Source organism: Nicotiana tabacum, chromosome 18 (genome assembly GCF_000715075.1).
Source record: "Nicotiana tabacum cultivar K326 chromosome 18, ASM71507v2, whole genome shotgun sequence".
Lineage (NCBI taxonomy): Eukaryota > Viridiplantae > Streptophyta > Magnoliopsida > Solanales > Solanaceae > Nicotiana > Nicotiana tabacum.
In genome coordinates this window covers 146,981,941-147,005,406 of record NC_134097.1, presented here as the reverse complement: position 1 = coordinate 147,005,406, position 23,466 = coordinate 146,981,941, and the positions used below count along the sequence as shown (strand labels likewise).

Genomic DNA, 23,466 nt, shown 5'->3' with positions numbered 1-23,466 from the left:
ATGGTTAATCATTTAACGGAAAAAGTCCAAATATATCTCTATAATCTATACTATGACAAAAGATTTAAATATATCCCTTGTTATACTTTGAGTCCACATATACTCCTGTCGTTATACTATTGGTTCAAATATACTCTTCTTCCATTAAATTTGTCTAAAATATAAATTCAATCCTACTTGACACTGACATTTGATGAGGTGAAGGTCACGTGACATGCCACCTCAGCGCCTCTAACTCATTTTACCCCTCCCTTCTATTTTTTTGTCCACCATTAAAATTTTCTTCCCATCCACCATCATTGCCCCTAATTCATCTTATAAAATGGGTTAGAAGCGCTGAGGTGGCATATCACATGACATCCACCTCATCAAATGTAAGTATCACGTATGATTGAATGTCCACCTTGGACAAACTTAACGGAATAAGAGTATATTTGAAACAATAGTATTACGACAAGAATATATTTGGACCTAAAATATAACGAAGAGTATATTCAAACTCTATCTCATAGTACACGGGTATACTTGGCCCTGATCATTTAATTGATGTGACTCTTTTATAGAATGGTCTAAAATTGTCATCACACTAGACCACCAATAATAGTATTCTAACTTTTCAGATATTTCTTATATTAACACAAATATAATTCATAAATTAAATTATCACCTTACATTTAATTTACTAACATAATTCAAAAATCAAATTATCATCTTATACTTATAGAACCAGTCAAACACTGTGTACATGAATAAGTAGAGTACATACTTAACAGTCCCTCCATTTCAATTTGTTTTGAACCTATTTGATTGAGCTCAGAGTTTAAGAAAAAAGAGAAAACTTTTGAACATTGGTCCAAACAATCCATAGATACTAGTGTGACTACAAATCAACTCATTAAGGGTAAAATGGGAAGCTTAAAGTTTCTTTTCAAATTTAGATAGGAGTCCTTCGTTTTGAAACTAACTAAAAAAGAAATAGGTTCATTCTTTTTAAAATGGAGCGAATAAGAGAGATTAACTTAAATAGTTGTGCGTCCAAAAAAATAGAGAAACGTATATTTTTAGCTACTCCCAAAAATAATAGCCGAAAAGTATAACTTTTTTTGTGATACATGTGTATCTATACAAAAAAATATACATATTTTATATACTTTTCAACTAGCAAATGCGATTAATTTTTAACCGACCGATCAGTTTTGTATTTCGCCCTAAGAAATAACTAGCAAATGTATATGCTATTCAATATTGGCAAGGGGATATAAATATTTTTGGACCGAGAGGCCCAATGTGTTAAACCCCACTTTGCTTAAGCAACCCAACTTGGTGTTATTTCTATTACCGGGGCAAGTGATAGTCATTCTCAAGGATGTTATTTACAGATTAACCAGTAGTTATTTTGTCCTGAAATTTTAAACTAAAAATCTTAACTTCAAGATAACTCAGGATATTTTTGTCCTGAAAAACTGAAATTCAGGACGCACTGACTAATACCTAAATAACATCCTTTCAGAGTGGCTACTTGGTGTCATTTCTACCACCTTCATTGCCTTTGGGCTTGCAACGTTTCAAAACTTGGACCCGGGCGCAATTGAAACTTTGGTTGACAATGTGCCATGGTGACTAACCCAATATTGACAATCATCCACGAACCCCTGATCTAAGCTTTGGGGAAAGGAAAAAAACGTTAAAATAGTACGGTATAATCATTCAAAAATAGCCGGCGTTTACCAAGTCAATAAAAAATAGCCACTATTTTGCTGCAACAGAGACCGATACAGCATAATATACTGGAGTTCGGTGCACTTGTGTATGACCAGTATACTTTGCTGGATCCAGTATAATATACTAGAGACTAGAGCACCAGTGCTCCAGACTCTAGTATATTATGCCGGACCGGTATATTATACTGGAACTCCAGTATATTAGGCTAGAATGCTGGAATATTTTTTCGGATTTTGAACAGTGTTTTCGTTCAAATTTATCTTTACATGAAAAGTGACTAAATTTCGATTACTTTTGAAACTGTGGCTATTTTTGAATTTCTCCCGAAAAAACCTGAATCAAGCCTGTCGCTTGACGCAAAAGTTTGAATTAGCACATCAAATTTCATCAATAAATATGTAGTCTTTGCAGATGAAATTGTAACAAAAAGCGAGCACTTGGGAAAGTTCACTCCTAAATCCTAACGCCACAAATATAATCAATTCGTCTGTACTTCCTCAGAAAAAAATTCTTATCTAGAAGTAGCACTTACGAAAAGTCTTCTCAGCGTCTCACGCATCCTAAGGGGGAATCCCTTAGGGTCTCATTTGGGTCAGCATTTCAAAGGTTGCTATAATTTGAAATAAGCTTCCTAAACTCCAGCTTCCGTTTTCAAAATCAATCTTCACTTTTCAGTATTCCAAATCCAATTCTGTTTGCTGCTAATCCAGAGACAACAGAAGGTATAAATACAAGTCGACGAAACATTAACTGCTCTCTTCTTTCCTAGTCTCGAGTCTTTGGTGACCAACATCTGAAATTGATTTTGTATTTCTCAAGCATGCACTATAAGAATAATAACATTGAACTCAAGGATTACGAAACCAACTAAATTTTTTGTTTTCCTCAATTAAATTCATTCTTCCGTGTCATACTTAGCAACTAAGTACAATTAAGCTTCCTAATCCTGCCTTAGATTAAATTATAGATGAAATATCTTTCTTAACTTCACATACTCATGTTCTTTCTAAGCTTTGGCATATGGCAGAGGGTTGCTAGTGGGAAAGAGGGTGGAGGGGAAAGTCTATGGTCTTCCATACGACCAAAACTTCCAGGAAGAGCCGTCCTAAATACATATTTCCTTTTCGCGTTCACTTACAGAGTTAAGTAGAAAATGAAGCAGTTTTTTTTGGAGGGGCAGCCGAAAACAAAGTACTCATCAAAAGGGTAGAAAGAAAGCAGCTTGACAAATGACCGAAGGGTACGCAATGCATGAGATAACTCCTCCAGCACCAGCAACAGGAGCTTAAATTGAAGATGCAATAGTTACAAATGAGTACCGTCCAAATAAAAACAAAAAGGCAATTCGCGTTTCTGGTGGGAAGGTGTGGGGGAAGGCAGACAAGCCAAACAACATGGTTGAGCACTCAAAAGGAAGAATAATGCGATGACTTGTATTTCATCATGGACACAATGATAACTGAGCAAAAAGTCAATTCACAATGAAGAGAGCCAGATTCCTGATCTTATCACTTGTTGCATAAAATGGCATAGGATACCCCAGCAACTTTATCTAACCTTCCTTGTTTTCAAGATTAGTAATGATTACCAATTATATGCTACTAAAAATCTCCCCCTATATTGGAAATGATTTCCCACTTATAAGTTCACCTTCTACTGCACCCACACCTTCAACTTTCCAATGCTGAAGATGAAGAGAACTGAGCTCCTTCTCTATCTTCTTCTCATATGGACAACATGGGCAGCGTGTCAACATGATTATAACTTCATCCCCATGGCTCAAGCTATAAAAGCATGTAAGTTACTACTCTTCACTACTAATGAGACTAATGAATGAATGTGATGCACTATTTTCTTCTTTCATGATATAATAGCTGAAGCAAATCGTGTTTTATCTATTTTCTTGAGCTCCAGGATTTCCTACACAAAGCAGTTACATGATTTTAGTATACAAGTATATCAATGGATCTAAACTCTAGCTTCTCTATTGCAGTTAAGTCTAGCAAAAGCTCACAGTTCTATACCTTGAGATCAACAAGAGGACACATTCTTGCTAATTTGGTATGTCTCCTAATATGAAGTTACAGTGTTTTATACATGTAGTCTCTAATCAAACTATTCTGAAGCAGGGCAAATATGAGAAGATTTATAAACCACCATCTGGGCCAAACCCAACTGGAAATCATCGCTCACCATCAAGGGCCAAACCCAACAGGAAATCATCGTCCACCATCAAGCCATGAACAGAAGAATGAGCTAGCCGTATGAGACCACAATTTTAGAATTGGAGGTTAGACATATGTAGTACTTAGACGATTTCATCTTTAGGCTATTGAATTTGTACAAAATGTGGGATCTCCTTTGAGATAGGAATTACATTCTCCTTTATTTACGAAACGGTCCAGAAGAGTGGTGTTTAACAGTAGAAGAGTGGTGTTTATCTAATCTAAACATCTTACTAATTCACTTCTAATATGCTCGACTGCAAATAATATTATCAATTTACAACTATCAAAATCTAGTTTAATAATAACTTAAGAAGTAAAAATCCGATAGGCCATTTCACATCTCAACAAGATCAAGACAGTTTTGAGTAAGCTGGTAGTGAAATCGAAGCTCATTTATTGAAGAACTCAAACTCAAGCTTAAGCTCCTAGGAAAGCAAACTAATCTTGTAGGTCACAAAAGAACAACTCGCGTGCTAGCATCAGTAATGCAGAGGTAAGGATGAACATAATGGTAATGACTAATGAGGCAAATAGAGGAAATCTTGGGCCAGCTGCTTAAAATTCTGTGGTGCCACCACCTCACTGCAAACTTTGATTCATCCTCTCATCAGGACACACTAAGGCAAGCTCAAGTCGAGGTTAATATTTGTACCCAACAAAGCCCACATGCTACACATTAAGGAATATGGTAAAATTCAGTTTTTCTTATCTAGGCTCGGGGTTACACTTGAAAGGGCCTGAATAAGTCCGAAATATTTTGCCAACTCATTAGGCTTTCTTAACTTAGCAAATAGTCCTTAAATAGCTGACCGGCATGAAAATGGCCACTATACACAGGCTAAGATACAGATTTATCAAATATACAAGATAAATTGCTAACTAAAGTATGTCGTCTCTCTTCAGCTATAGTTTATGCATGTAGTCTCTAATCAAACTGTTGTGAAGCAGGCAAACACAAGTCCATAAACCATCATTGGGCCAAACCCAACTAGCAATCATCCTGCACCATCAAGGCCATGACCAGAAGAACGAGCTAGCAGTACGAGAACATAAAATTTGTTTAGAGTTGGAGGTTAGAATATGTGTAATAAGTAGTTAGAAGATATAATATTTAGGCCATTGTGTTTGTAAAACTTTAGGATATCTTTGATTGGAATTTCATTATCCTTCACCTACTATGTGATCGGAAGAGTAATGCTCATCTAGTCTAAAGTGCTTGCTGCTCAATTTCTAATGTGCTCACTGCTAATAATATTATCATTTCATAACTATCAAATTTAATTCACTCCATAAATTTTGAAAAAAGTTATTTAATTCTACAGGGCATTTTCAAATGTCAAAAAAATGAAAGAATTTTTTATAATCTGGTACTCAAACCGAAGCTCATTTATGAAGACAAACTCAAACCCAAGCTACTACGAAAGCAGACTAATCTTGTAAGCAAAGAAAAGAACTTCCATATGCAGGCATCATTGATGCAGAGGCCAGGGTGAAGATTATGGTAACTACTGATGAACAGAGGAAACCTTTGGCCCACTGCTTAAGATTTCTATGGTCTTATCACCATACTGCAGACTTTGAAAAACCTCTCATCTAACACACTTATTGTCGGCTGAAGCCATGGTTATTGTTTGCAGGAGAATTGATACAAGAAAGCCCATATGCTCTATGCATGAAAGGAATATCCCAGATTTAGCTTTTGCTAGCTAAGCTGGTGCTCACGTGAATTCACCTTTTGCGTACTTATCATGTTCTCATATTTTGGCAAATAGCCCTTAAATAGATGACCGGCATGAAAATGGCCACTATACAACTGACTAAGATACAGATTTGTCAAATATACAAGTTAAACTGACAGCTAAAGAATTGGTTTACCACTTTACACTGCACGCTTCCTTTTTGATCTTTTACTCTTCCTTGGCCCTGAGTAATTTGGAACTTCTTTACTACTGCTAGAAGCATAAGCCTCTTCTAGAACTTCTTCGTCCTGCAGTCAATAATTATCAAGTCTGTAAGTTCAAACTCAGAACAATGTCTTCCAACAGAAAATTAATAGTTTGCCGAGCAGACATCAAATAAAACAATTCATTTTCGGGTACAAAAAAGTTATTCTTTTCACTCTTCTTTGAGCCAATCAAGATTTTGAATTTTTTCAGAGCAACTTAAGTGTCCATGAGCCTAGAATTGTGCATGCTTATATCTGAGTGAAGTCCATAAAACTTATAGCTTGATCGCATAACCAATCACTATAGTTTTTGCTCAAGATTATTGATAAAGAAATGCATTTCTGAGTACTCTCCTTGCATAATACATAGAAAAGAAATTATTTAGAACACCAGAGGCATAGAGTTGTCAGATTGTTCTTTCATCAACCGCCTCCCCTCCAGCAAACATATTACCAAATATAGTTCAGAAATTTATACAGAAACACTGAAAATTGGCAAGTATAATGGAATACTTTATTAGACCAAAAATCTAGAGCAGATGTGTCTTCATGCACTTCAATTTACTGAAAAGCAGAACTACTGGTTTTAATGATTAGAGGAGTCGAGGTACGTGCAAGATGGACGGGACACCACGATTATAAAAAAAAATGAATAATTAGAGGAGTCAAGACACCCCTAAATAAAAACAAACTCCAATCAAATAGAGAAAAATCTATTTTCAGACAGCAACAAGACACAAACAAATCTATGTTTTTTTTATAACCGTGGTGTCTGGGATTTCTAGCGCACCCCACGAAAGCCTAAACCCTAAAAACAATTCTATGTTATCATCACAATGCAACTTTTATCTAACAGTGTTTGAATAAGGGTTTGTAGTGACATTTTCTACCAATATATGTCATTTTCGAGCTCAAACAATGTAGTCTAGCCCGCTGAAACAACAAAAGAAGATCCACTAGAGACGTGATAAGAAAAACAAAGTATGATCCTTTCCAACTCTCACAATGTGAATCTCCCTCTTTCTTTTGTTCTTTTTTATTGTGTAGTATTTCATCTATCTCACACACAACTGTTCTTTGGTTTGGCTGGCATAATGGGGTTCATGAGTAGCGTAGCTGTGCATCTAGATACCATGATTACCGGCGATGACAAGCGCAGGCAAAGGACTACAAATTCACGTCCTTATTACATGGAAGACCAGCTTGCATGATAAATGAAGAAGAAAGGATTGTACTTCCAGATAGAAAACTTTTATAATGCAATAAATCATCGTGCCTTATTAGGCCTGAGGCCTTCCATGTCTTTTATTGTGCTTGGACACGCCACTTCCTACTCATCAGCTGACTAACAACTAAAATGATACAACATGTCTCAGATGAACTTGACAGTCGAGATCAAATGCAAAAAAAATACTTTGATGTTCACCTTGGGCTTGGTCTCATCATCTGCTTCGTCCTCAGAATCAGATGTAGAGGCTGATAGTTCAACCTTATCTGTAGGGAGTGCCTTGGTTGACTTTTTCTTCTTTTCATCTTCTTTTAGCTGCCTGAATCTGCCTCCATAAACTTTGTCGTTAGCTAGACAGGCGTTTTACAAGTTAACTTTTAAGTATTATACACACCTCTCTCCAGCTTGCTCAGACTGAGAAGTAGTTCTCTTTGCACGTCCAGCGCTGATGATGCCACTAGCATCTCCACTCACTGCAGGCTTTGCACCACCCAACTTGCGCAACCATACTTGCTGTGCTGTGGTCAGCACATTATTTGTGAACCTTGAAATTCAACATAGAAGGTGCAAGTTAAGAACCATCTTGTTTAATTGATGAAAGTATCCAAAATATAGATCTAGTTTTGAGTTAAGAAAGATAAGAAGAGGAAGCATGATAACTTGCCAGTTGACAAGAGAGATCTTAAAGGAAAAGCAAACAGAAGAGATATTGAGAAATTGTTTTGACATGTCTTTTAACTGGAAAGTTTGAAAGAGCCCAGACAGTCTGAGGATACATATTGGTGCATAAAGGCTGCAACTAAATTTCTTTATCCTCTCCCCTTATTCACAGTGATTACGATCACTGGAAACAAGTGAATGGCAGGTTTCACTTTATTTATGTGCAGATTTATGTAGTTTTTTAATCAAGATGTGCAGATTTACGTAGTTGTAGTTTATAAAAATGATAATTCAAACCGGGCTGTTTATTGGATCCTATATTTGTTTAAGACCAAATACCATAATTCTATATCAGAGATAATAATACGTAATTACTTTAACTAAGCTCACCAGTAAATTGTTAATCCTGAAGGAACAGACAAAGAGAAATAGCCAATCATGAGTGGAAGGAACTTGAAAACCAGAAGCGTGTTCTTTTGAGTTGGATCATCTGTCTACGAAGAGATTTCAAGGATTTTAAGATAACATGACAGAAGAAATATTAAGAACAGAAGGAAATAAGCTGAAACATAAACTCAAGTTCGTACTTGGGGAGGTTTCATTATCTCCATTGAAACATATTGGGAAACAATTAGCAGGACAGGCAAAACAAGGTAAGCCACTGTGTCATGCCAACCCAAAGGCGGATGCCCATCCTGAAAAAGTCAACAGATTTTTATTTACGCAGTCATACTAAAATGTACTTAGTACTACTAGCAGATTTATCTTTTGGGCACATGCGTTCAAACAAAAACAGTTGGGTGAGATGAAAAGAGTGCAATTGCTCCACCCTTTTCGTGATTAGGAAGACTACTCAGAATTAATTTTAACCATGATATAAAGAATGTGTAATTAGGTTATGACACTGACCACAAACGGGAACAGCCAAGAAACTCCAGATCCACTCTGTCGAGCAGCTATAGTAGTCGGTCCTCCCAATGAAGGAATCCAAAAGAAACCTTCAGTCAGCAATCCCTTTTCAGGAAGAAGAAAAAGTAAATAAACTCATTATTTAAATCAAGGAGTAAGAACATACGATAATATTAACTTCTTCTATACCTCATTTGCCACATTAGAGAGAGCTTGATAGAGACCAATCCAAACTGGTATAGTAGCCAAAGTTGGGAAACATCCTGTTATCGTGTAGCCACAAAATAAATAAATAATAAATAGATAAACCACAACAGAAGTACAAGAACTTCCAATATTCTTTACCTGGAAGCTAAACTTAACATGGCACGAAATATACATCCAAAACATACAAAAGCTCAAAGCGCTCATTATTACTTTATGGCATGGTCACTTATTAACTGGCATTGAAATCTGCAGTAAGTGCATGTGCTACAATTTGCATATGTCAAACTAATTGTAGTTTTATATTGTAGTGGGTTAAACTTATGAATCCATTAACCTTATGGAGGTTTATTTATGCTACAACCTCTCTTTTAATGATGCAATTAACCTTCAAGTCAATGCATATTTGTCAGCATACCTTACCTCTACTGACACTCTGTCGCATGACACAACTAAAAAGCTTAGTAATTGAGTGTATCTTTCAACTTATCATGTATCTTAGAATTATGGTATTCACATAAAACTTCTTTTTAATAGGTATCACATACGATTTAAACCCTCGGGCATAAAGTTGAAACCTCTGATGCCATTTATAACCATTTCAGCGCAGCTATTGGCCAGACAGCTCATAGGATAATGCACCTGAAAACTTACCCGGGTTGTTAAGTAGTTGGGAGCCCTTTCTTGTTTTACAACTCATGGTCTTAAAGGAATATCGCTAGGATACACAGGAAAGAGGAGGTTGACTATAGCTTAAAGCTAATTTTATAGTTTGAAGTTAACATGAGATGAATACATTATTGGAAGTAAATATCAAGCAAACTATTAAAAAGCAAATTTAAGGTCATAGAGCTGTCTTCTCTGGAATTTTGGAACTGTTTGGCGTTTGTGATCATCTATGCTTCTCCAACCATTGCATTAAGTAAGTCAAATTTTGAACTTAGCTCGAATCAATTCACTATCTCAAAATTCTTCGTTCACTGAAAGAAACATTATTAGTTAATAGAGTAACTGCTGCATTGGCCAGGGAGAAAAACTGGAGGAAGACAGGAAGATGTTGATTCACCATTCCAGCAAGTATTTTTGGGTACTTTGGCTAGAGAGAATCAAATATGTTTTTAGGACAATGTTGTGTCTGTAAGTAGTCTCAAATACTAACATTTGTACTTTTGACTTTTTTGGTGTATCATGCTAAATATATATGATGAAGACGTTCCTCAGTTCCCTACATGTATAAGTGGCAACTGAATTTTTGTACACTATATATGTTGTGCCCTTCAATGGAACAAAATATCATACATATCCACACACAAAAGAAAAGGAAGTTGATCTAGTTAGTGCTACAGATGAGGAACAAACTTAATGACAACCTTCAGATGCCATAGACATCAAAGATTGAAAAGGAATAGACTGAAATCCAGTTCGAACAAATTTTGGAAGGAAAAATGTCACTGGACAACCTAGTTCAGGATGTACTAGAACTAAAAATTAAAACCAAGACCATCGAGGAAGAGAATATGAAGCAGATATGTAATTCTTTAACTGATTAAATGGCTATTAATTCACTTCCACAAGATATGATTTACGATTCACTACTAGCTAGGAGAGAAAAGTCACGGTGAGTTCCTTTCAACATATATGCCCAATGCTTTAAACCAACTATGAAGATAAACAGAAACAGCAAATGGAAGCATTATTAGAAGAAAGAGAGCTGACTGCTAGAGTGAAGAATTACCAGCAAGAGGATTGACCCCGGCCTGCTTATATAAACGCGAAGTCTCAAGTTGGATTCTTTCCTGAATTAAAAAAAAACATATTATAGATGTACGTTCTGTTTGCTGGAATCAATATGAAAAGAGGCACAACATTAATCATAATTCTATAGCTATAGCTTCACAACATTAGAAATACCCTTCCTTTATTGAACGGGTTTTTCATCACCACAAGCAATTTCTTTCTTTTGATAAGTAAAGCAATGCTATAGCCATAAAAACTGTCCAAAAATAAAAAGAACAAAAAAAACTCTAAACTTACCAAATTAAGCTGAAATCTAACCAAGAATTTGTAAATAATAAAAAAAAAACTATAACAAATAAGTTGTAATGGTTACAGTGTCAATTTGCTCATACTCCACTCTTTTTCACAGTACTAAGTACCAAAGAATCTTTAATACATAGCTCAAGTAATAGAAGGTCATACAGTTCTGAAGAGCAGTTTAGATGAAACAGAAAATGTCAATCGACAAGAATTTGAACTCACCTGATTTCCAGCATATCTTTGCTGAATAGCTTTGATCTTTGGTTGGAGATTTTGCATTGCTAGTGTTGATTCAACCTTTCAAATGATATAATATCATACATCAGCAACAACTCAATTGCAGTGCAGATTCAAAGATTAATGAACAACAAAGGAACAGGGGACTCCTCTTGAATTCGAGAAAAGGATCAATTCTCTAAATTCAAGTTCTCATCCCCGTTGCACTATTCATAATACTAGATCAATGTAACTAAGTGGCAAGGCCTGGAATACCAGACCAACTTTAAAACATTTTCAGGTCTAGCTGCAGCACAGGCTCACCTGTTGCTTTGTCAAAGGAAAAGTGACGGCTTTAACCAGGACAGTAAGCAATATGATTGCAAATCCATAAGAATAAGGCACATGAACAGCTGACAGTCCATCCTTCATTACCTGAAAAGAGCAAAGTGAATGATGTGAATATAGAGTTCGTGGAATCATAGTACCAGTATCGCAAGAAGATGATCTCTCTAAAACTAAAACGTAAATACAGTCTATCTAAAACTGAAACAAAATAAGCTGCAGTACTTGTACTTCACCATGTAGTGAAGACAACCAGCCTGTTGTCCTATATAACATTTCTTCAGCTTCCTATAATTTCCTTGCTTTTTTGGGAGGAAGGGAGAGGGCAGAAGCTAAAATCTGGTTGGTTAGGGGAAAATCTGCTTATCGACTTGTGTCAACAGGAAAAATGACAAGAGCTAATAGAGTCTTTGAATAGATAGAGAAATTCCAAAATTAAGTGTAGTTCCCTTCCAGTGTTATTAAAGGCTAAAAGCAAAAATAAGTTAAAAAGAAAGCAGCGCTGATGTTTTGCTACGACTTTAACTGCAAAGGACACAGGTGGAATACTCCACATGCGTGCAATTTGGCCTGAACACCACCGTCATAAAAAAAAAATAAAAAAAATAAGAGTAATAACTATAAACACAAACAATAATTATGCGGATAAAGTAATTGATAAAATTATAAGTAAGTTAAAACTAGGGAAAATGATGCCAATCTAACACTAATAAGACCTAAACTTTGAAAACTATATAAACATGAAATAGATACATAAGGCAGCAAGTGAAATCGTTATTATGAATATGCTGAACGCATTATAGAGTCCAGAAAAGGAAAATCAAAATAAAAATCGTAACAATGATGAGGATTAGCTCGAAACTATGTTAAGTAAAACCGAAAACGAAATTTAACCTTCAAAACAACTTCCATAGCGTCAGAAATGAAAGCGAACCAACCACCGGCTTTCTGAGGAGTAGCAGCAGTGGCATCGGAGGCAACACCAGGATCAGCAGCCACAGCGGCATCAGCTAAAGTATAGAGAAGTCCTTCGGCTCGGCTCATAACAGCGTTGAAATCAAACGAAGAGTGAAGAGATTGAATCGGAGGAAGCTCATGGAAGCTGAATTTCACTCTAGTTGAAATAAGCCTTCGCCGGTGGAAGACATGGCGAGAGAACGACGGCAAAGGAGTTCCGATGAACGACGGAGATGAAATTAGGGTTTTCGCCATGGACAAATGCTCCCGAGGTGAAAGGAGAAAGTGGAGCTCAATTCAGCTTCGCATGAAGAGAGGGAAGTTGTGGAGGATGAGGGACAGCTATTAGAGAGTGGAGGAGGGAGAACCAAAGAGAAAATATCCCTATCCTTTATTTTCCTTTTTGGGAATAAAAATATTGGAATTTGATCAACTGATGTTTGGCGCTTCGGTTATTTTGTTTGGTATGTCGTTTTTTTAGGTTTTTCGTTTGGTATTTGTATTAGCATTTAATTGACGAAAAATAGACAAAACTATCCTCAAACTATTCGATTTAATATAAATATGCCCGCCATTATCTTTTTGGCTCACTTATACCTCTATGTCTAATAATCAATGCCAAATAAAATAAGATTTACTTAAATTACACGTGATAACTTTTTATTGGTCCAATTTTAAACCATAACCCCAATTAAATAAACTCACCCTTAACCCATCTTTTTACTCAACCCAAAAATCCGACCAGCCTTAAAAAATGGTCAAACTCTTGATTCTCAAAATTAACTTTTTCATCTTTTCAATTCTACCACCATCATAGCTGCCACGACCACCCCCTTTCCTCCGTAACAACCACGATGCCACCACATTTTTAGTCTAGGGGCAGTTTTGGTCATTTTCCATATTTTTATCATCTTTTTCATTTTACATTTATCATTGGAGTTGTCATTTTTCAAAAATATTCATCAAAAGACCTTAACTTTCACATTCAAATGTCGCTTACAATGGTAAATCTTTTTTTCTTTCTCATCACCTAAGATAATCAAAGAACCCATTATGAATTCATGAGCTTTAAATTTCAAAATATTCCAGTTTTTTCTTCACAATTTTTGTAAGATTTGCAAAATCTTAATAAGTTGTTGGACCCAAATGGTAATTTGTAGTAGAAAAAATTAGTCTAGGTACTCCTCCTTGAACAAAATCCTAATTTTACAACCAAAAAATGACATCAAATCGGAAATATTTAAAGATTTTCTAATCAGACCCTTTCGATTAGCATAAATTCTCTTTGTTATTGTTCGAAAATTGAGGAATGGAGCAAGCATGAGAATCATGGTTGTGGTGACAGCGTGGTTGTTATGGAGGAAAGAGGTCGGTGACAACTATGGTGATGGTAGAGTTGAAAAGATTGAGAAGTTAATTTTTTTAACAATCAAGAGTTTGGCTATTTTTTTAGGTAGGTCGAATTTTTGGGTTGGGTAAAAAAGAGTGTTAAGGGTGGGTTTATTTAATTGAGGTCATAGTTTAAAATTGGACCAATAAAAAATTTTCACGTGTAATCTAAATAAATTTTTTTATTTGGCATTGACCGTTAGTTATAAGGGCATAAGTGAACCAGAAAGATAACGGTAGAGACATTTTTGGCTCAATAGGTGGACGGAGGGCATATTTGTACCAAATCGAATAGTCTGAGGATAGTTTTGGCCTTTTTCTATTTAATTAATTTGGATTTGTGCGGTAATATTTGAATTTTGAGAATCAAATAAAGTTATCTTTGATCATAAATTTTTTAAAATATATAAATTTATTTTAAAGAATTTATGTTTGAGTTCATAATCAAAATAAACTCATATTGAGTATTATAATTAGTAACTGCCATATAAATCGAGACAGTCTGAGTATTATAATTTTTTTTCATTTTTATGACTCAAATCTGATACCTCTACTTAGGGTGAAGACGATCACAATTTTTAATGGTATATATGCGTTGTTGTGGTTGGTCCACAATTACGGTTATTTCTTATTGACTAAATACTTATGAAATTTAAAAAAAAAAATACTTTTAGCACATATTAGAACTAATTTTGGGAGTGAAAATGTTGGAATTGGATTAAAGGATGTTTGGTAGTTCGTTAATTTTTTTATTTTTATTTTTGATTGGTATGGTCGTCGTTGTGGTTGGTCCACGATTACAATTTAATTATCATCCAATCAAGAGTTTGATGGTCTTCAATTGGGTGGCGATGGGTCCGGGGCGGCTGAATTAGTGAACGAGAAGGTGACTCTAATATGGAATTGAGGCAGAAAGCAATTATTCTTAATTTTCTTTTGCATTGAAAAAGTATAGCAACAGGTTTTAAATGGTTGAAAAATTTATGACACGTCGAAGAAAAAAAATATGACGATGCCTCTTCACCTCCATGCATATTAATATTAAATAGAACCTTTAATTTTAATAATTATCCATGCACCAAGTAGCGTAGAAAAATATTCAAAAACACTACTATGTCATTTACAATCTGTCGTAAATATAATTAGTCGAAACTTAGGATACTTCAACACAAAATAATATTACTATTTTTGTAGTGATAATAATAATAATAATAATAATAATAATATGCACCGGGGGAGTATATATATATATATATAGTGGGGAATTGGCAAGGTGATATGGTACCGTCTTTTTTTTTTGTAACTAACTTATTTTATTAATCACTGATATTAGGCTATATAAATGATATTTACACCTTAATATTATCATGCTTTATTGTTGTTTTATAGGCGAATTGATAACAAAATGCTCTAAATGGTGTTCTTTTGTTTCGCAGTGAATAATCTAAGTGAGGAAGCACTACAGAATGTTGTGGAGTCACCAATGTGAAGAAAACGCCCAATCAAGAAGTACCCGATCATAAAGAAACAAAAATGGACTGAGTGAAATCCACCGCGACCGCGGCAGATCAATTATGCGAGGCAGAATGTTCATCGTTCACCGCGGTCGAGCCGCGGTCTTGCCGCGACTGCGGTGAACTGTTCAAGTGCCAGAAAATTGGGCACCAAAGTGTAATCGGGGAAAACTTGTTCCAAACTCTTATAAACTTTAGAAGTTCGCCTAAGAGAGAAGGAAACTTGTTTTTAGACTACTTTGGAGGCAAGAACAAGTGTGAGAAGATCAACCAATACATTCAATTTTAAGAATTATAAATGTTGAACAAATCAAGTTTAAATCGCCTTTGTTTGTGAGCATCAGGATGTCTTGTTTGTCCGATCTTTTTTTGGTTAGGTGGAGATTTGTATGTTAGTGTATCAATGTGTGTGAGATTGAGAGAACATCTAGTTCTATGAGCTTAATTTGTCTAAGAGAGCAATAATTGAGTATTAGAATGAGCTCGTAATCTATCTTAAAAAGTTAAATTTGAGTTACAATTTCTTAAGGATTGGAATGAATATATTGAGTTCATTTAATTCACTGAAACTAGTTTGGAATTGGACTTTTGGAGTTATTGAGTACTGGAGTGTACTCCTAACCTGTCTTAAAATATAAATTATTGAGTATTTGAAGAAAACAAAACTAATAGTATTAAGTAGAATTTTCTATAGTAAATTCTTGTGGTCCACCCTTGTTAGTTTGAGATTCAAGTGTAGCTATTTTTGTTGCATATAAATGATTTCTCTAGATTGGTGTGAACTTCTCTATTAATTGGATTTATGATATGTGATTCATAAGGAGCTTATTTCTGATGAGATCTTGGAAATTTTGTGATTACAGATGCTAAGCGATTGATTGAGAGGAGATTCAGCGATCCTTCTGTGCAGAGCGATATGAAATTATGGCCTTTTAAGGTAATAGCTGGGCCTGGTGACAAGCCAATGATTGTTGTAACCTACAAGGGTGAAGAGAAGCAGTTTTCAGATGAGGAAATCTCTTCTATGGTACTCACCAAGATGAAGGAGATCGTTGAGGCTTACCTTGGAACTACAATTAAGAATGCAGTTGTCACAGTCCCTGCTTACTTCAACGACTCGCAGCGACAAACAACTAAGGATGCTGGTGTCATTCTGGCCTTAATGTGATGCGTATAATCAACGAGCCTACGGCAGCTGCAATTTCCTATGGACTTGACAAGAAGGCTAGCAGTGCTGGTGAGAAGAATGTGCTTATATTTGACCTAGGTGGTGGTACTTTTGATGTTTCTCTTCTTACAATAGAAGAGGGTATCTTTGAGGTTAAAGCCACTGCTGGTGATACACATTTGGGAGGTGAGGATTTTGATAATAGAATGGTGAACCATTTCGTTCAGGAGTTCAAGAGGAAGCATAAGAAGGATATTAATGGAAACCCGAGAGCATTGAGGAGGTTAAAGCCACTGCTTGTGAGAGGGCAAAGAGGACACTCTCATCGACTGCACAGACCACAATTGAGATTGATTCTTTGTATGAAGGTATTGATTTTTACTCGACTATTACTAGAGCTAGATTTGAGGAGCTGAACATGGATTTGTTCAGCAAGTGTATGGAACCAGTGGAGAAGTGTTTGAGAGATGCCAAGATGGATAAAAGCAGTGTTCATGATGTGGTTCTTGTTGGTGGATCAACTAGGATCCCTAAAGTTCAGCAATTACTTCAAAATTTCTTCAATGGCAAGGAGCTTTGTAAAAGCATCAACCCGGACGAAGCAGTTGCCTATGGTGCAGCTGTTCAAGCTGCAATTTTGAGCGGTGAAGGCAACGAAAAAGTTCAAGACTTGTTGTTGTTGAATGTCACTCCTCTGTCTCTTGGTCTAGAAACTGCTGGAGGTGTAATGACCGTGTTGATTCCAAGGAACACAACAATCCCTACCAAGAAAGAGCAAGTGTTCTCTACATACTCGGGCAACCAACCCGGTGTCTTGATCCAGGTGTTCGAGGGAGAACGAGCGAGGACCAAGGACAACAACCTGTTAGGCAAGTTTGAACTCAGTGGTATTCCTCCTGCTCCAAGGGGTGTTCCTCAAATCAATGTCTGCTTTGACATTGATGCCAATGGCATTCTCAATGTCTCCGTCGAGGATAAAACTACTGGTCAGAAGAACAAGATAATTTGTTGAATTTGGCAAAGTCCCATATCGGTGGGTTAGCCATTTGGTTGGGAAATTTTCCCTATAAAAGAAGGCTTAATGTTTAGGATTTAAACACACCTCTCATTTGCCTTCTCATCTGTTTAAGGCATTTGTATCTTCTCTCTTTAGTATTATTTCACTTTTATTTTTTGAGTGGAATAAAATATTGGTTGTGTCCGAGGAGTAGGCAAAATTAGCCGAACCTCGTAAATTCTGGTGTTCCTTTTATTGTTGATTTATTGTCTTATTTATTATTTGGTGGCTGTCATAATTTTTGGTATAGTAGTTGTGACTTATTCACACTATATACATTTGGCTTCCGCAATAATTGGTATCAGAGCCAAGGTACTGTCTTAGTATGCTCTGTGGTTGCAGCATAGTCTGATCTTCCACATCAGAAAAGATTTATCTTGGTAACTGTGTCAAGATTCTGTCTTAGTATGCTCTGTGGTTGCATCTTAGTCTGATCTTCCACACCAGAAAGGAAATAATCTTGATTTGTGTCGTCAGCTATTAAATAATATTTGTGTCAAAGATGGGAGACAATAAACAAGAAGAATCTACATCAAGTGTCAACAATACGTCATCATTGGCATCTTTGGGATGTGGCAAGGCGAGGTCTTAGATGTCCTTTTTCAACAAGGGCTAGATCTTGCTATTGAAGAAAAGAGACCAGATGCTATTGGAGAAGAAGATTGGAGAATTATCAATCGTGTTGCTTGCGGTACCATTCGATCCTACCTTGCTAGAGAGCAAAAATATCCATACACAAAGGAAACTTCTGCAAGTAGATTATGGAAAGCACTGGAGGATAAATTTTTGAAGAAAAACAGTCAAAATAAATTGTACATGAAGAAGAGACCGTTTCACTTCACCTATGTTCCTGGTACCACGATGAATGAACATATCACCAGTTTCAATAAGTTGGTCACAGATTTGCAAAATATGGATACAACTTATGATGATGGTGACTTGGCCTTGATGTTGTTGGCATCACTTCCTGATGAGTACGAGCACCTTGAAACTACTCTACTCCATGGAAATGACGAAGTTTCTCTCAGAGAAGTTTGTTCGACATTGTACAGCTATGAACAAAGAAAGCGAGAAAAACAGAAGGGCGGAGAAGGAGAAGCACTATTTGTGAGGGGTCGTCCTCAAAGTCAAATGAGGACAAATAAGGGAAGATCCAAGTCAAGATCCAGACCCAGCAAAGATGAATGTGCCTTTTGTCGAGAAAAAGGGCACTGGAAGAAAGACTGTCCGAAGTTGAAGAATAAGGCCAAACATAACAATGGAAAGGCCATTATGGATTCAAATGTAGCTGATTGTGATGATTCAGACTTTTCATTAGTTACAACAGAGTCATCAACATCATCAGACATATGGTTGATGGACTCGGCTTGTAGCTATCATATGTGTCCCAACAGGGACTGGTTCGTGGAATTTCAAGAAGGAGAATATGGAGTCGTCCACACAGCGGATAACAGCCCTCTTACCTCATATGGCATTAGTTCAATACGATTAAGGAACCATGATGGAATGATCAGAACATTAACAGATGTTCGATATGTACCGGATTTGAAGAAGAATCTCATCTCTGTGGGAGCCCTAGAATCAAAAGGGTTCAAAATCATTGCAGAAAATGGAGTGATGAGAGTATGCTCCGGTGCACTAGTGGTAATGAAGGCTAATCGGAAGAATAATAATATGTACCGCTATCGTGGCAGTACAGTTATTGGGACAGCGGCAGTGACATCCAGTGACGACAAAGAGGCAGAAGCAACCAAGCTATGTCACATGCGCTTGGGACATGCTGGGGGAAAATCCTTGAAAACTCTATCAGATCAAGGATTGTTAAAAGGAGTCAAGGCTTGCAACTTGGAGTTTTGTGAGCATTGTGTTAAAGGGAAACAGACAAGGGTTAAATTTGGTATAGCGATCCATAATACTAAAGGCATTTTGGATTATGTACACTCTGATGTTTGGGGTCCTTCCAAAACACCTTCATTGGGTGGGAAGCACTATTTTGTAACCTTTGTTGATGATTTTTCCCGAAGAGTGTGGGTGTATACAATGAAAAACAAAGATGAAGTGCTGGGAATTTTTCTCAAATGGAAGACGATGGTGGAGAATCAAACAGGCAGGAGGATCAAGTGTATTCGCACAGACAATGGAGGTGAATACAAAAATGATCATTTCAATAAGGTCTGTGAAAATGATGGCATCATCCGACACTTCACTGTTAGACATACACCACAACAGAATGGAGTGGCAGAACGTATGAACCGGACCTTGCTGGAGAAGTTAGGTGTATGTTGTCCAATGCTGGCTCGGGCAAAGAATTTTGGGCTGAGGCAATTACATATGCATGCCACCTCATTAATCGTCTACCATCTGCTGCTATTTATGGCAAGACACCATTTGAAAAATGGTATGGAAAACCTGCTGTAGATTATAACTCTTTGCACGTGTTTGGCTCAACTGCATATTATCATGTGACGGAGTCAAAATTAGATCCAAGGGCAAAGAAGGCTATTTTTATGGGAATTACTTCTGGAGTCAAAGGATATCGCTTATGGTGTCCTATGACAAAGAAAGTAATATTCAGCAGGGATATTACCTTTGATGAATCTATGGTAAATAAGGTAACAGAAGATACCAAACAAAATAAAGGTGCTTCTAAGCAGGTGGAGTTTGAGGGAAAATTTATTTTTCCTACACAAGAAGCAGAGGATGAAACAAATGAAGATTACCCTCTAGAAGGAGAGCCAGTAGAGGAGATTCCAACTCAGGAACCTCAACAACAACTTGAATCAATAGCAACCAGCAGGCCAAAAAGAACAATAACGAAACATGTTCGTCTCATAGAGACGGTTGCTTGTGCAACCTCAATTGTAGCTGATGATGTTCCTACCACTTATAAAGACGTTGTCCAAAGTTCAGAAGAAGATAAGTGGAGGATTGCCATGAATGATGAAATACAGTCCCTTCATCAGAATCATACATGGAGATTGGCCAATCTCCCGAAGGGAAAGAAAGCAATTGGGTGCAAATGGGTATTTGTATAGAAGGAAGGATTTCCTAACCAAGTAGATGTTCGCTACAAAGCAAGATTGGTGGCCAAAGAATATGCTCAAAAGGAGGAAATTGATTACAATAAAGTGTTTTCTCCAGTTGTAAAACATTCCTCCATTAGAATTATGTTGGCTTTGGTAGCACAATAGGATTTGGAACTAGTTCAGATGGATGTAAAAACTGCGTTTTTACATGGAAACTTGGAGGAGGAAATCTACATGACTCAGCCAGAAGGATTCAAAGTTGCTAGAAAAGAAAATATGGTGTGCAAACTTGAAAAATCATTGTACAGATTGAAACAATCTTCTAGACAATGGTACAAACGATTTGACGAGTTTATGTTGCGACAAGGGTACAAGAGAAGCAAATACGATCATTGTGTGTATTTGCGCAAGCTTAAAGATGGTTCCTTTGTATATCTTCTCCTATACGTTGATGATATGTTGATAGCTTCCAAGAATTCGGAAGAAATTGATAAGTTGAAGATTCAATTGAAGAAGGAGTTCGAGATGAAGGATCTAGGTGAGGCAAAGAAAATTCTTGGCATGGAGATAATAAGAGATAGACGTTCAAAGAAACTCTGTTTATCTCAAAAGGAATATTTGAAGAGAGTACTTCAACGTTTTGGCATAGATGACAAGACTAAGCCAGTTAGTACTCCACTTGCTCCCCATTTTAAGCTGAGTACTACTATGTCGCCAAAGGATGAAGTTGAACGAGAGTATATGTCAAAGGTACCATACGCAAATGCTGTTGGTAGCTTGATGTATGCAATGGTCTGTACGAGACCTGACATTTCACAAGCTGTTGGAGTTATTAGCAGATATATGCATAATCCAGGAAAGGAGCATTGGCAAGCTGTGAAGTGGATTCTATGGTATATTCATAATACTGTAGATGTCGGGTTAGTTTTTGAGCAGGAAGATAATCAGTCTGTAATTGGATATTGTGACTCAGATTTTGCGGGTGATCTGGACAAACGAAGATCAACTACTGGTTATGTGTTTACTTTTGCAAAGGCACCAGTTAGTTGGAAGTCTACTTTGCAGTCAACAGTTGCTTTGTCTACAACAGAGGCAGAGTACATGGCTATTACAGAGGTTGTGAAGGAGGCAATTTGGCTTCAAGGATTGCTAAAGGAGCTTGGTGTTGAACAAAAAGGTATCACAATTTTTTGTGATAGTCAAAGTGCTATTCAGTTAGCGAAGAACCAAGTTTATCATGCAAGGATGAAGCACATTGATGTTCGGTATCATTTTGTACGAGAAATCATAGAAGAAGGTGGAGTCACGATGAAGAAAATTCATACTACAGAGAATCCTGCTGATATGCTGACAAAAGTGGTGACTGCGGTCAAGTTTCAACATTGTTTGGATTTGATCAACATTGTTGAACACTGAAGATTGAAGATGAAGACACAACCAAAATTTGTTATTGAGAGAAGATTGAAGATGTGGAATTTTGCCAAGGTGGAGATTTGTTGAATTTGGCAAAGTCCCACATCGGTGGGTTAGCCATTTGGTTGGGAAATTTTCCCTATAAAAGAAGGCTTAATGTTTAGGATTTAAACACACCTCTCATTTGCCTTCTCATCTGTTTAAGGCATTTGTATCTTCTCTCTTTAGTATTATTTCACTTGTATTTTTGGAGTGGAATAAAATATTGGTTGTGTCCGAGGAGTAGGCAAAATTAGCCGAACCTCGTAAATTCTGGTGTTCCTTTTATTGTTGCTTTATTGTCTTATTTATTATTTGGTGGCTGTCATAATTTTTGGTATAGTAGTTGTGACTTATTCACACTATATACATTTGGCTTCCGCAACAACCATCACCAATGACAAGGGTCGGCTTTCCAAGGAAGAGATTGAGAGAATGGTGCAAGAAGCTGAAAAGTACAAGTCCGAAGATGAAGAACTCAAGAAAAAAGTGGAAACTAAGAATGCATTGGAGAATTACGCTTACAACATGAGGAATACAATCAAAGATGATAAGATTAGCTCCCAACTTCCGGCTGCTGATAAGAAGATAATTGAGGATGCAATTGACGAAGCTATCAAGTGGTTAGACAGCAACCAACTTGCAGAGGTGGATGAATTCGAAGATAAGATGAAGGAGCTGGAAGGTATCTGCAATCCAATCATTGCTAAGATGTATCAAGGCGGCGCTGGTGGAGCTACTATGGATGAAGACGGTCCTTCTGTTTGTGGCGGAGTTGGTTGTGGAAGTGGTGCTGGACCAAAGATCGAAGAAGTGGATTAAGAGTTTTTGTGTCTGTTTGTTGTTAAAGATGTTCTGTCAAGTTTTTGGTAGGAGTTTTGGTAGTTAAGCTTTCTTTAAATATTGGTTGTTCACCTTTTTGTTGTTAAAACATGCCTCTTTGTATGGAAATTGAACAGAGCTTATGTCATTATTATCGTAGAAATGCTCTTTATTAATTTTTTCTTATTATAAAAATCATTTTCTGGTTGTTCTCGATATGCAATTAAGCTAGACTACGTTTTTGTTTTTTCCTGTGTGGTTGCAAGAGTTTCCACGAGTGCAATTAAGCTAGACTACGTTTTTGTTTTTTTCTGTGTGGTTGCAAGAGTTTCCACGAGAACCCAAAAGTTTATTTTTGGGAGGAAGATGAACTAATTTTCAAAGTGTGATTACTTAATATAGATTCAATCTCACTATTGATTGTCTTTTTTCAATATTGTGCTTCTGAAGAAGGTGTTGCTTCTTTGAATGTTTGAGGCTTATTTTTCGAGAAGAATGTGATGACCCGTCATGTCATCATGCCACATAGGCGCCATTTGACATATATTAATGCCATGTGGAAGCTTACGTAAGAAGAAGGCTAGCAT

The 23,466-nt window shown here is 36.6% G+C and overlaps 1 protein-coding gene and 1 pseudogene across 8 annotated transcripts; one reads left to right on the top strand and one right to left on the bottom strand.

The window, feature by feature from the left end:
- Positions 1 to 1,353: 1,353 nt before the first annotated feature.
- On the bottom strand, positions 1,354 to 12,922 carry LOC107824065 (inner membrane protein PPF-1, chloroplastic). 8 transcript variants are annotated; one of them, XM_016650836.2, is made up of 12 exons: positions 12,389 to 12,922; positions 11,474 to 11,584; positions 11,156 to 11,230; positions 10,632 to 10,692; positions 8,882 to 8,955; positions 8,693 to 8,797; positions 8,371 to 8,478; positions 8,174 to 8,277; positions 7,518 to 7,667; positions 7,322 to 7,448; positions 5,826 to 5,937; positions 1,354 to 1,662 (listed from the first exon to the last, which is right to left on the bottom strand). In XM_016650836.2, exons 1-11 carry the CDS (start codon positions 12,704 to 12,706, stop codon positions 5,830 to 5,832), a joined length of 1,341 nt encoding a protein of 446 aa, XP_016506322.1. In that variant the 5' UTR covers positions 12,707 to 12,922; the 3' UTR covers positions 1,354 to 1,662; positions 5,826 to 5,829. The 8 variants fall into 8 exon arrangements, with proteins under 8 accessions (XP_016506322.1, XP_016506331.1, XP_016506307.1 ...); XM_016650845.2 differs by having other exon boundaries at positions 1,354 to 1,657; XM_016650821.2 differs by lacking the exon at positions 1,354 to 1,662 and adding an exon at positions 2,040 to 2,515.
- Positions 12,923 to 16,222: 3,300 nt separating this feature from the next.
- Positions 16,223 to 22,879, top strand: LOC107824056 (heat shock cognate 70 kDa protein-like; annotated as a pseudogene).
- Positions 22,880 to 23,466: the final 587 nt, after the last annotated feature.

Coding starts and splice junctions, on each gene's coding strand:
- LOC107824065 (XM_016650836.2), bottom strand. CDS start 12,706: ATGGCGAAAACCCTAATTTCATCTCCGTCGTTCATCGGAACTCCTTTG. Junction 8,278..8,370: donor AGATAATGAAACCTCCCCAA/GTACGAACTTGA, acceptor ATCTCTTCGTAG/ACAGATGATCCAACTCAAAA. Junction 7,449..7,517: donor TCTGAGCAAGCTGGAGAGAG/GTGTGTATAATA, acceptor TTATGGAGGCAG/ATTCAGGCAGCTAAAAGAAG.